Source organism: Gobio gobio (assembly GCF_949357685.1).
Source record: "Gobio gobio genome assembly, chromosome: 11".
Lineage (NCBI taxonomy): Eukaryota > Metazoa > Chordata > Actinopteri > Cypriniformes > Gobionidae > Gobio > Gobio gobio.
In genome coordinates, this window is record NC_137104.1 from 27316059 (window position 1) to 27331158 (window position 15100).

At 35.9% G+C, this 15100-nt stretch overlaps 1 protein-coding gene across 1 annotated transcript; it reads left to right on the forward strand.

Moving 5' to 3' along the window:
* Positions 1 to 663: 663 nt before the first annotated feature.
* Positions 664 to 13908, forward strand: lin28ab (lin-28 homolog Ab; the record flags this gene model as incomplete). The annotated part of the gene is made up of 4 exons (XM_079829333.1): positions 664 to 712; positions 1498 to 1673; positions 9595 to 9773; positions 13689 to 13908. The coding sequence occupies 4 exons, from the start codon at positions 664 to 666 to the stop codon at positions 13906 to 13908; spliced, it is 624 nt and encodes a 207-aa protein (XP_079685459.1).
* Between the last annotated feature and the right edge of the window lie 1192 nt (positions 13909 to 15100).

The following is a 15100-nucleotide window of genomic DNA, read 5'->3' on the forward strand; positions in this document are numbered from 1 at the left end:
TCAGGCTTCGATTGCTTTCTCAATGTCTATCCACTATGTGGTGTGTGTCATCATGCTGAGGGTCATAGGTTTAAGAGGGAAGGCCACTTCCTATTCCCCAAGCTTACTCGTTCTCAATCTGTGATTGGCTCATTGGCGAATTTGGACCCCATCGCTGCAGAAACGTGCAATTCATCAGCTCAAGTTGAGCATCAAGACTTGACCTAAAACTGAGGGAGGTAGCCTAATAGAGGAGATGCTACAGTGACCCGTGTCCTATATGATTCACTCAGGAATAAACACTGACCACTGTTTTATGATCTTTCTTCGTGGTGTGAACCAAGAAGAGGTTGAAGACATCCTGGAGACATGGCTGAAGGTGAGGTCGTGGGTGATCTTCCAGTGGGGGGTCAGTGAAGAGAGAGTGGAATAAAGAAGAGGGGGTGGGACGGATCTCCTGCATTGTCTTTCAGATTTGGAGATCTTTACAAAGGGCTCTTTCCCAGAAGCCCTGCAATTTTCACGTCGATACGGCTAAAATGTATACCCCAAATCTTTTGTTTGTTCGTTTCTTTCGGCGTCGGTAAAGTTGTATTATTTGTTTTAAGTTTGTTTTAGCTGGAGTTTTGAAATGTGGAGGAAAATCTGAAGCTTTTGCTGTACGCGGGATTTATTTGGAGGTTGATGGGCGAGATGGGTGAAATGGGCTCTGTTTATGAGCAATATTACACAGGTGAGCGGGTGCACATTTGTGCTTATGATTAATTACTGAGAGTGCACGAGTACGCGCATTGATGAATTAACTTTCAGCTATTTTAGTGTTGTATAGCATATAATTTAATGCTTTTAAAAAAATAAAATAAATACGAATAGGCTATTGTGTGATAATCTATTTCAATATAGGCATATGTGACGTGTTTATACGGCTAAATCACTGACACATAGAGGAAAACATAGGCTAGCAGGCCTAGTTTCTCGTGGCCCGGTTAAAATATTCCCAATTTTGGAATTTGCATTTCCCAGATTTATTGATGATTGTAGCCTAATTTAAGACATAAGTGTATAGCCTATATTTCTTGAGGGGAATTAGGCCTATATTAATTATTGCGTATTCACTTTCAATACTGTTAACAAAATCTGTAAAGAAATCAACAGGTAACTTCAAAAAAAGAGTATTTTTTTAATATAAAGACATTTAATTGCGTTACAAACAAACATTTTATTTTGGTTTATAAAAGCATGGTTTTAAATAGTGTAAAATAAGTACTGAACAAAGAGAAAGTATAGCTATGTGCGCAAGGAGAAATCCTTTGCGAGACGCATTTCATTCACTGGCTAGCGTTTCGCACGTATCTTCTGGGATTTTCACGCCATGCGTAATGAATTCACTACATGTCGAAAAAGCAACGTAAGAGCTCGCTGATTTATTTTATTTATTCATTTTCCACTTTCGATGGCGATATTTGTGTTTGTAAAGTTAGTTTTAACAGGCATTCGTGCGTTTGTGCTTTTATTAAGGGGGCTGTGCAAAGACAGAGGAGGAGGAAGCCGCGAGCTCCGAGGAAGACTCGGGCTCTTTCCGTGGCACTGGGGTCTGCAAATGGTTTAACGTGCGGATGGGCTTCGGCTTCCTGTCCATGACCCATCGGGAGGACATCTGTCTGGACTCACCCGTGGATGTGTTCGTCCATCAGGTGAGAGCAACTGCGTTTTTAATGGACCGGACCTGTAGACCAAAGGCCTTTTTGTCCCTTGTCATCTCATAGCTTTATTCACTCATGGTTTAAACGACACAAACTCTGGTTACTATGATAAACTATAAATATTCAGTAATAGTACATTTATAATTATCATGTAGCTGTCATTAATAAAGCTATAATTTAATGTTGGGTGTTAATGCACGAGCATCATCGTCTAAATATTAGATAGGCTATCAAAACCTGCATTCTTAAAAAATAAAAGTTCTTCTTTCGTTCAGCAAAAAAACCTCTTTTTACCAGCCACTATTTTTCGCTTTATGGGTTCTTCAGTTGGCTGTATGGTGATTTTGTTGCGTCGTTTCTGGTCTGGATGTTTTGTGTGCTGTGGACAAAAGCCCTAGCTTGGATTAAAATACATGTTTTATTTGACATAGGACTTTAAAGCTCTTGGTTTGGTTCTAATTGGGACCTTTATTTTTTTATCATGCTGTAGTTTTTATTTAGAATTATTTAATTTATTTGGTGTTTTGTTTTTTTACACTTCTGGTGGCGTTTGGAGGTTTAAACTGATGTGTTGGTAACTGATTTTTGTGAGAATTGAAAGAGTCAGAAAACACTTTCTGATTTTGTTTTGCCATTGTTTTAAAATATCATGCACAATTATTAAGCCATTGAAACTAATCAATGCTATAAGTGCAATTTAGTATAAAACAAGTGCAAACTTTACCAGTGGCACTAACCTCTTAGATATATATTTTTATTTTAAATTTACTTGCAGGCCCGTGCTTTTACATTACTTCCAAGGATTGGTCTGAAATATTTGGCAAAAAAAAAGCTGTTTTTATTTCTGGTATGAGTTGGGTAAATTCCTGTGCATCAAAATGTCCCAAAAAGATGTTATTTCTTGTCATTCATGTGTAAGCTGTCGCTCATGCTCACAGGGACACAGGTTCAAGTCCGGTCTGCAGTGTCCTTGTTCCATGTCAACTCATTAATTCCAACTTTCCTTCCATACCATTGTTTAAATAAAGACAAACAGCCCAAAAAATGAAACCACAGTGTATATCTTGAATTTAAAATCACACAGATTGGCAGGGATTCACACAAAGTGCTATATTTTAAAAATCCTGTCGAGTTTACCGTCTCCAGTCCTGAACGCTTACCTTCTCACTCAGCAATAATTTAACAAGCTATTGCCACCGAACAACCAGCAAGTCGGCAAACAGTGGATCACCTATCACCCTGTTCCAAATGAGCTGCTGCCTCATGACTTGAGGTCATTGTGTAAAATTACCCAGAGATTAGAGCATCTTACGGGCAAGCAGCCCTACACATAGTGTCAAGTGATCTCTCTGTCTCTCTGTAAGTAAGAGGTCTTTGGTTACCTCCAGACTGGCTGTCTGGGAGGCTGAACAGAGGGTGTTAGGGCTTAGCATACATCACCTGTAAGTCTGATTGACCGCACATTAGATGGGAACATCAGAGTAGCATGGTGTGTTTAGTCCCCTTCATCGATACCCTGAACTGATGACTCAGTAAAAGGAAAGTTCAAACTAAATAGAAAATTGTCATAATTTATCCTAATGTCGTTCCAAACCTGTATGACTTTCAGTTTGGTAACTATTAACTTCCATTGTATGGGGATATTTCTAAAATTATCAAAGATAATCATACAGATTTTGAACAAAATGAGTGAGAATAAATAATGTAAAATTTTGGGTGAAATATGCCTTTTAAAAATGTCCTGAAAGTATACATGCATTGAGTTATGTTGATTTAATTAAGTGATTTTAATGCAGGGAACATTGAAGACGAAATTGGATCCATCATGTATATAGATTCTACATGTATCAATTAACATAAAAATAATTTGTACATGTAAAACAAGCTACACTACAGTCTCAGTTATGTCAATCTTCAAAAAAATTATTTTTGAGTACTTGATTGGTTCACATTTGACATTGACTGCACATTTTGGAGAATTATGTTAATTGGAAGCAAACATAGCCTATATTTTTGTTGTGTAGATCATAAATAATGATTACATCAGACAATCCGTTTTCCTTTTTTTGTGGTTATGTATGTAAACCTCACATCAAGGTTTTGTGCGATAAACCAGCCAAATGGGTATAGTTATCGCTTGTTGCTTATTTAAAAAAAATTGCCAATGAATCGGCTGATAAATCAATAACTCCTTAAAGCAATAGTTCTCCCAAAATAAAAATAAAACAATCCGTCATAATTTACTTATCCTCATGTCATTTAGTACATATAAAACTTCCTTTCTTATGCAGAACAGAGAAAAAAAATTATACTTTCAAGAATTTTTAAATGGTTTTGTAGTAAGGTGGATCCAGGAAATTGGTGATCTTTGGTTATATCTGTTTTCTATGGAAGTAAAAAGTCATACATGATTGGAACAACATGAAGATGATTAAATGATAGATTTTTAAATTTGGGGTCAACTGTCCCTTTAAGACCTGTTCAATATTAACATTTTGGTTAACTGCGGCCAGCACTTCAGAACAATATTTATAGTAATGCAGTGTGAATTTGACCTTGGATGTTTGGAGAAAGATTTCTGGACATTTTTGGGTGGTTTGGTTTTAATAATCTGGAGGTAAGCAGCGCTCAGACCCACCTGAGTCTTTTTTTCTGTGGATATATTGATAATGCTCAGAGTAGAGTGACTTCCATGGGACCTACCAGGTTAAAAAAAAAGACAATGGCTGTCATTGTCAAACCTACAGAAGGAAATCCTGCCTTCCTTAAATCTCTGAATCACTGAATGAATGGTGTTTGTGTGCGAGGATGACCAAAAAGAGGGGTCAGTGGAGAGAGATTTCATAATTAATGGTGAAATATAGTTGAAAGACATGCTGAGAGAGAATGTTGGGAATGGAGACCAGGAGATTGGAAAAGGGGGGGCAGGGAGGGAGTATTTTGGGGGAGGGGGTTGTTAGCTGAATTCATTGATAAAAAAAAACCTCTGTAGTAAAAGAAGAGGGTGAGTGGTAGAGAAGGTCAAAGGATGGAGCCATGGATGGTTTCAGGAAGCTTTGGCGGGGGTTGGGAGGCACTTTTCTAGCGACCCCCCCCCCCTGTGAAATGGGTGTCAGAGTCAAGACTGACATCATGTGAGAGCCAAAGTGTGGACCGCTGCAGACGTCTCACCTAGTGTATCAGTGTTGGGAATTGCGACTTTGAAGCCTTTCAGCAAGCTGTTTAACCCTTAAATGCATACCTTGGGTGTTTAGTGACCCGGGACGTCATTCACTATCCTCTTCCTCATTCATTTTTTAAAGATAGTCAACCTTCTTAGTATTCCACAATCAATTCATTATAAACAATATAACAAGAAAGAAAAATTATAAAAGAATGCCTGTTTTCCCATTAATTTTTTAGTAAAAATTGTGTAGGGTCACTAACAACCCAAGGTGTGTAACAGTAGCCGCGTTTCCATTACAGATGTGCGCAAAACACTTGCGATATTTTCTAAATGTTGATTAAAAACTATTGCGAAATGACGGCGTTTCCATTAACCAATGTTTTTTTTTTTTCATCTTGCGATAAGTCATTCCAAAAATGATGCCACGTATGTTGGTAGGTTTATGTATATCCCAGCCACCGCACTAGTTTCTCCCTCATAATCTGCTTCAAGGTCTTAATGATAATTTGTGGCATTTCTTTGTTGTTTAGAATCCAGTATTTCTGTAATTCTATTGTCTTTTATGAGTTTAATAAAGTACTCTGTCTTGTCTTCAGTCCAAACATACCGCGCCATCTGTAAAGAATGATCAACTTTTACGTATGCCAGGTGACCTGTAAATGCGATGTAATGTTTCCATTGAAGTTTTGCGGAAATGTCCTTTTTCGAATTGCGATATATGGGAGTTTTTCTTTGTTTCTTTGGGCGCATTTTCAATTCACAATTTCAATTTGACGGGTAATGAAAACGCGGCTACTGAAGATTTTCTTCTGCACAAAAATAATTTAATCTTTTATGACTAAGTGCAATTCATCTTTATTCCACAAGGTGGCAATGTCTGATACACAATGATGAAGTGACGTTTCACTCATAGTTACCGCAGGCAGAAAACAAAAGAATAGGAAGTATCATCAGTAAAACGGCTCAGCGATTTACTGCAGAGCAAGTACTGAACACAATCGAAAATCAACTGTCACTTGATGGTGGATCTGGTGAAGAAGCTGCCAGCGATCAAAATATAGATTTTGAAGATGTTGAAAAGGATAGTTTTGAGAATATGTTTGAGATTGTGAATATGATCCAGATGCTGAAAGTACTGGGAAATGAGCTCTGACGAGGACAGTGATTATGGTATAAAACATCTGCTCAAACTGAACCCTTCCAACCTCCAAAAGGTAACGAAATATGTTTTATTTTATTCTCTATTAGTAATTGTTTCTCTATTATCAGGAGAGTTTTATATTATCACGACTGGTAGAGATCCATATGTGTTAGATATAGGTCTGGGTTGCTAAAGTGGCATGGTTACTTAAGCAAATGTGAAATAAAAACACCTTTGCTGTTGTTAACACTATTGGTTAGGTTTTGGTTGGTTATTTCTAAATGTGATAGCATTAACCTTTTTGCACCACTCACCGGACATTCAATGTCCGAACTGCTGCAATACGTACAACTGCTAATGCAATAAAAACATTGCCAAATTAAATATGTAAAATATATGAGCAGCCTGCTGTTTTGCTCTTAGAGAGAATGTATGGAATTTATTACAGACCATTAAGAGTTTAATGTGTAAAAAAAACATTCTTCTAAAGCATATCCTTGTGAGAAGATAAGCAGTTTTACTACAAGGTCAGATTTTAAGACCACCAACTAAGTAACTTATTCGGTCCCACTTTAGATTAGGTTTATTTAACTACTATGTACTAACATTTAAATGAATAATTTGATGCAATGCACTTAATGTGTACACATATATGTTTTACATTGTACATTGCATTTAATTACATCTATAATGGTAGACTTTTCCCATACCTCTTAACCCACCCAAAACCACCAAACCTGTCCCTAACCTTACCCGTATCCCACCTCAATAGCAGCAAAAGGGTTTTGAAATGCAAAATGAACACAATACATTGTACTTTTTTTTTTTTTTGTTCATAGTAGTTGAAGACACCTAATATAAAGTGCGCCCAATTATTCTCTTAACACTATGGCTGTAGTCAACTTGATACCATGATCTCACACATACACCAAACTAGTCCGATATTTGGTCTCCAAGTTGTTGTTTGTTAAGAGTATAAGCAGAAGGTTGTTTTTAAAGGTAGATTCTTTCTCAATCCCCATTTCCATGCCTGTGTAGAGCAAGTATCTCAGGAATGTGAGCTTCCCCCACCTTTTCCCACAGCAAACCCAGTGCTTGATGGCCAGGGTGAGATTTAACCAGATGGCGTTATTTTGGGGAAGTTCATCTGCCCATCCCAGTCATTTCAATAGCCGCACTTTCATTGCTTTTTCTTGAGAAACAACAAAGGTACATATGTGTTGTTTGAGTAACATCCAATCTGCTAAGATACCATTGGCTGGTTGAATTTTGAAAGCATAGATATATCCTTCACTGCCTATAATATATTACCATATTGTGTAGGTTGCTGGTTTGAGCCTTCAGTTTTGGATACAGCCATTGATGGATGCAGATCTTCAAAGTTAATTGGTGAAGAGACCAGATGAGGAAGCCTTTTTGATCTTGGTGTTATGTGAAGAGGTCGTTGTGTTGGTGCCAGAGTGAAGGGGATGTAGCAACATTGTTGGGGGCAGGGAAGATGGTGTTTTTACTGGTTCTTACTGAATTGCACAGCTCTGAGAGAAAGGTTAAATGGATAGTTCACCCAAAAATGAAAATGACCCCATGGTTTACTCCCCGTCAAGCCATCCTAGGTGTATATGACATTCTTCTTTCAGATGAATACAATCGGAGTCATATTAAAAAATGTCTTGGCTCTTCCAAGCATTATAATGGCAGGGAATGGCAGCCCTAAATTTGAAGCCCAAAAAAGTGCATCCATCCATTATAAAAGTAATCCACATGGCCCCAGTGGTTAATAAAGGCCTACTGAAGTGAATCAATTGGTTTTTGTAATCAAAAATATCCATATTTAACATGTTATAAAGTAAAATATCTAACGTCCAGCAGACTGCCTAGGATGACTGAGGGTGAGTAAATCATGGGATAATTTTCATTTTTGGGTGAACTATCCCTTTAATGCTGAAGTGTATTGACTATTCAATGTGGCGCTTAATTAAACCTATTTTGTGGCTTGCACAAAGTGGGAATTTTGCTATAATGTGCAGTATACAACAGAGAAGACTGCACTAGTAGATAATGTATCCCACAATGCATTAAGCTAGACTTGATCTTCCACCTACAGTCTAAAAAATCTGAAGTAATTTATTATTGTGTTTTATTTTTCAACTTATTATTTGACTGTACTTCCAAAAGTTAAAAGGGCCTTTAACAATGAAATTAATAAATGCAAGATAATCTTTTATTGTCCAGAACTGGATGGCACTTAAATGCAACATGCAACTACAAAGTAATAAACTACATTTAGATAAATAGAGCTAAGTGATAATAGTTTACATTTTGCAAAGATACAAGCAATCAAACAGTTGAGATTTGCTATATAATATAGATTATATCACCATGAGAGTACATACAAATTTATTACATAGACATTTTTTACATGGCATAAAAATACATTTAACAGCTGCATATATTTTTCTATTATTTTCTATTAAATTTGTATTAAAAATGATAATTTGGCAAGTGGAAGGGGCTGGTACAAGGTTGGGAATCAAAAATGTATTCCAATTCTAGAATCGGATACTTAAAGGGTTTGTTCAACCAAAAATGAAAATTTTGTCATTAATTACTCACCCTCATGTCGTTCCAAACCCGTAAGACCTTCATTCATCTTCGGAACACAAATTAAGATATCTTTGATGAAACCCGAGAGCTTTCTGACCCCAATAGACTGCAACGTTATTACCACTTTCAAGGCACAGAAAGGTAAAATAGTCCATTTTATGAAACAAATACTTTTTGTGCGCACCCCCCCCCCCCCCCCCCAAAAGATCAACTTCATTCAACAATTTTGTCTCTTCCAAGTTCCATGTCAGTCTCCTACGCTGTTCACATAGTAAACGCAGTGCAGCGCTTCCGAGTTCTATGTCAGAATGCCGACTCCCTATTGGCCGATGCTGTTCACATGAGCACAACGAGGCATGCGCGTGATGCTAACGCAGGAGCTGGCCAATACTGAGCCGGCGTTCTGACGTAAAACCCAGAAGCACTGCACTGTGTTTACTACATGAACAGCATAGGGGACTGACATGGAAGAGAAGAAATTGTTGAATCGTTATTTTTGTTAGTTTTTTTTTTGCGCACAAAAAGTATTTTTGTCGCTTCATAACATTAAGGTTGAACCACTGTAGTCACATGGACTATTTTAACAATTTGCCTTTCTGGGCCTTGAAACCGGTAATAACGTTGCTGTCTACAGGGGGGTCAGAAAGCTCTCTTTAGGCTACTGATTTTTGTTCATGGTATTCAGCTGCAACAGAATGTTTTGCAAAAAGACAAAATAAATATATTTGATATCTAAATGTTGGACTTTTGTTTACCATCGATAAGCAAAATCAGAATAAAAAATCTAAATCGCTAAAATTCAAACAATACCCTAGCCTAATATTCATGTAAATAAATAAATGTGTATGTTTATAAATATACATGATTACCGACCCTTTTTTAAATACAAGTATTTAAACTTATGATATTACATATTTATCAAGCATTTTTTTTAAAGATAAATCCGCAATTTCATGATGTAGATGTACATCTAAAGCAGTGTTTCTACCATGTCTCTGCAGAGCAAGCTTCATATGGAGGGCTTCCGCAGTCTGAAGGAAGGGGAAGCTGTGGAGTTCACCTTCAAAAGATCCTCTAAGGGTCTGGAGTCTTTATGGGTGACGGGGCCAGACGGGGCACCATGCATAGGCAGCGAGAAAAAACCCAAAGGTGCCCAAAAGCGCCGTTCAAAAGGAGATCGGTGAGTGCTGTCGGTTTTGTACTACACATTTTCACCTACACCATGTGATGAATGCTTCATGAAGGTATACAGAATTCACCAATCTGATAATTGTGGAGTCTTTTCACATTCACCAGTCATTCTCCTAGTAGGCATGGCCAATGCCAAGGTGAAACCCTCAAACATACACTTCAAACCCTGACACTCAAAATAATGAATTGGTTTGAGTAGGACAAACTTAAATTAAACAAATTAGTTCAGTCAAATTAACTTTTATGAGCACTTTATTTTTCTTTCAAGCTCACAGAACTGATACATTTTAAGTAAACTGAACTGTATTATTGTTTTGAGTTTTATGAAATTATTTATTTTAGAGTTTAACTGAAACTGGGTTGGGATTTCTATTTCCCAGCATGCTTTGACCATGGCACTCGAAAGAGAGAGTAAATGCTCAAATTAAGTGTTATATATTATTTTTTTTTTGTGCAAGATTAAGTGTAATGTTAATTTGGAGATTTAGTGATTAATGTTTTATGCTAATGCGGAAGAGTTTCTGTTATTGTGGGTTTTTGAAGAGTCACATATCACCATCATGGTGCATGCGGCTTGGTTTGAGAGCAAGTATGTTAAATGCTTTCTATTGCTGCGCTTATTCAGCAAGTGCTATACCGTGCTATTGTTAACACGTTAGCAAATTAGCAAGTTATCATTTTTCGAATTAGCTTGTTTATACTAATGAAAATGTTAATATTGAGGTTACATGAAAAATGTAATTCAAATGTATGAATTAGTGTACTCAAACATTTCAAGTTAAGAACAGTTAAAAAGTACAAAATAAAAATCTGCCAGTTCTGCTTACTTAAACTTTGAGTTTCTTAACTTAAAGGGTAAGTTCACCCAAAAATGAAAATTCTGTCATTAATTACTTACCCTCATGTCGTTCGACACCTGTAAGACCTCTGTTCATCTTCGGAACACAAATGAAGATATTTTAGTTGAAATCTGATGGCTCTGAAAGGCCTCCATTGACACAATGCACTTTACACTCTCAAGACCCTTAAAAGGTACTAAAGACGTCGTTACAAAGTCCATCTCATTACAGTGGTTCTACAATAACTTTATAAAGTGATGAGAATAGTTTTTGTGCGCAACAAAACCCTAAATAACGACTTATATCATGATGACCGATTTCAAAACAGGGCATCATGAAGCTTCGAAGCGTTATGAATCAGTGAGTCGATTCAGCGGTTTGAATCGCCAAAGTCAACTGATTTCAGCAGTTTGGCGGTTTGACACGCGATCCGAATAATGATTCGACTCGCTGATTCATAACGCTTCGAAGCTTCATGATGCCTTGTTTTGAAATTGGTCATCACTATACAAGTCGTTATTTAGGTTTTTTTTGCGCACAAAAACTATTCTCGTCGCTTTATAAAGTTATTGTAGAACCACTGTAGTTACGGGTGTCGAACAACATGAGGGTATGTAATTAATGACAGAATTTTCATGTTCGGGTGAACTAACCCTTTAAACATTTTGAGTTTTGCCAACTTATTTGGGTTTACAGTGTAGAATATAATATTTGTATGTATGTCAAACAAAGCTGAATAAACATCCTAAAAGGCGATTCTCACCTGTCAAGAACATGACAGTTTATACGCGCGAACGCACACACACACACACACACACACACACACACACACACACACACACACACACACATACATACATACATACATATATATATATATAATGACTCACCTGGTCATGTTATTGACAGGTGAGAATCGTACTAAACAATCCTCACCCTTACTACCTACTGATATTGTTTGGTTATATATAAGTGTTCAGGATGTTGCTTTTGAATTGCTTTGACACAGTATCTCGACGAGCATTTCCTTCCCCCACCCTGTGCGTTGGTGGCTTGACCTGCTGAATCAATAGGTTGTTTAAAACCTCATAGCTTAGAATTTAGGCACACGGAGTCACCCACCCCCCACAGCAGAACTGCAGGTTATTGATAAGCACCTCCCACAATCCTCAGCTGTATCTAATCACAGCGGTTGGTTGAGTGTGGATCTGAACCGATCAAAGCGATTGCAGTTTTGGCAACTGTGCATGAATGAGTGTCATAAGCTCTGTTACGCAGCATTGACGCATTGTTGCAGTAGTGACAGTCCTGTCAATTCTGCAGCAAATTCAACATGGCAATTTTCCATTTAGTAAAATATACTTTCTCCTGCTGCTTATCATTGCTACTCCATCTTTCTCTCTGTCTGTTTGGAGGATCAGATCCTGTCCTTTTAATTTATAACAGATGTAGGTGCCTGAGAAAGGTCAGAGGTGAATGCTGCCATAGCAACCCTGAGGTGTGATGTATGTGAACCGGGTGGGGGTGGGCAGGAGAGAGCAGGGATCAAAGTGCAAAGGTCATGCTGCATTTTGAAACAAAGAGCCAAAGAGATGCCCAACCTCCTCCAAAGCACACCTCCTTCCTCTGGCCGATCAATAACACCCCCCTCAGTTCTGCTGCCGGGAGACAATGTAGTAGAGAGCTGATGGGCTTAAATGCACAGGAAGTTTTCATTTAAATGAATAGCCAACCCCAAAAAATGGGAATTGTTATATTTTTAAGTGAGACTGAAGTGTACTAAACTCCATTCCGCTTTAGAAGACTTAGCACAGATCATGTGAACTACTACTCTTATTTATGAATTATTTTTTCAAGTGACTCTAAAGTAAAAAAGTAAAAAGGGTATTGTGAACTATGTGCAGCTTCAGAAGACTTGGAATATAGCGCAAATCATGTCAACTTTTATTTGCTTGTTTGTTTATATTTTTAATTGATTCGTAAAAAAGTTGTAAGTTATCATACTTAACTCATTTATTTATTTATTCAATCGAAAATAAGTTGTTTATAAGTTGTCAAACTAAACTCAAATTTAATGATTTGTTTAATATTTTTAAGTAAACCATATAATATTGAACTCAAATGTGTTCATTTATTTTTCTCCAGTGACTCGTAAATAAGTAATCAATAAGTTATTATACTAAACTTTAATTGTATTTATTTGAATCATAAATATGTTGTGAATTATCATACTAAACTCAAATAAATGTATTTATTTTTTCTTCAGTGACTCGTAAATAAGTAATAAGTTATCATACTAATCTCTTAATTATTGTTTTTTTTTATATGTATTTGTGAATAGTAAATAAGCTGTGAATAACTTAATCATACTAAACTCAAATGTATTGATTTTTCTTCAGTGACTCGTAAATAAGTCATGAATGAGTTATCATACTAAACTCCAATACATTTATTTATTTATTCATTTTTTATCGTAAATAATGTGCTTATAAGTTATACTAAACAAATAAATACATAAATGTATTCATGAAAGTAAATTGTAATTAATAAATTGTGAATAAGCTATAATGCTAAATTCAAATTTACTCAAATACAAATATTTTTAAGTGAACCATTTAAAACTGAATTAAAATGTATTGTATTTATTTTTATTACGTGACTCATAAAACAAGTTGTGAATAAGTTATCATATTAAAACTATTAGTTTTTTCACTTAAAAGTCACTTATAAATATATATTATAAATAAGTTGTGAGTAAGCCATCATACTAAGCTTGCATTTATTTATATATTTATGCAAATTGTGAATAAGTTATTACACTAAAGTTGTTTTTTATTTATTATTGTTAATGCTAATAATAATAACTTGGTTATTACGTTTGGTTAACCAACAAGTTGCCTGCCTTATAATCATAAATGCTTCACATGCTAAATACTAATTGGCTCATATTTTTTCTTACCCTTGAATGTCAATTCATCCTCAATGTCTCTTGATTTCAAACGTTTGACCGCCCTCTAGTGGTGTCTCATGCAAATAACACCTTTGTTTTCCCGCACCATTTACAGATGCTTCAACTGTGGAGGGCCAAATCATCATGCCAAAGAATGCCAACTGCCACCTCAGCCAAAAAAGTGCCATTTTTGCCAAAGCATCTCCCACATGGTGGCCAACTGTCCAATCAAAGCACAACAGTTGTCACCAGGATCTCAGGGGAAATCAACAACCTCAACAGGAGAAGAAGAGGACATGAGCCACACCCCCTTACCTCCGGAGTGCTCGGATTAGTTGGGGGAAGTTTGTCAGGGAAACACAAGCACCAATCAAAACATTTCAATGGAAAGCTGCTTTTGGAACTAACTCAGGTTTTTCTTTTTCAAACAGCAGAAATGAATGTTCTCTCTTACTTTTGTACTTTAGGCAAGGAATAAAAAAACAGATTAAATTAATAGAAAGCTATACTAAGAAAAATACGATCACTATCATATCCATCTTTATTGTTAGCCATTATGTACGTAAAATATGCTTTGCGATGTAAGTCCTGGCTAGTAGATTCCAGATATTTCAGATGGATGATGATGAAATGCAAGTCTTCGTATTCAGAGGGCAAATCTCACAAAAAACATGTCCAAGTCATTTTAGGACCATGAAGATTTTTTTCTTTCATGACAATTAATCATGTTTCCTTGTTCTTTTCTAAATATGAATTAAATCCATATTTATATGTTGCAATTGTATTTAACTTTTTCATATTTTAAAGTAATGCATTTTTTTTAAAGCTTAAATTATATTTTGCTTAAATGATAATCCCATTTTCTTTATTATAGCGTAAAATGTTTTTGTAGTACACTCCAAAAAATTACACATTTCAATTAATAGTAGAATTACATTATATAGAATTGAATACTCCATATCATTCATATTATGAATTAAGAATTTTAAATAAACAAATAGAGCTAAATTAAACATTTTGTGTCAATCTTAAACTTACATTTTAACATTTTATTTATTTTTTAATTTATGAACAAGAATCACATAAACTAAATGTTCCATTAAGACGTATACAAAATGTATTATGCTCTAGCTTTTAAAAAAAAAAGTTTATTCTTAGTTAATAATGTGAAAATGTCAGGATTATTCCATTTAATTTGAAGAAATTTTAGTATTAATTGAAATGCATAAATCTTGAAAAGTGTACAGAATGAATGTTCTTGACAGGTTTTGTGAGATCTGCCCTAAAAGTGTGCGAGAGAAAGATTTTCATTTTCTGCCTTAGCTAGCAAAGTGTCTTAGATTTGTACCGAAACAATCAAAGCGCATCATGTCGACAAATTGCAATACGCCTGGATATTATGCGTATCTGTCTTTGATGATCTCTTGCTTTCTGATGACAAAATTAGCATTGTCATCCACGTTTGAGAAATCATATTGAATTTCCTAAGACTCTGTGATTGTTCTCCACAGGCCAAATGAATGTTAA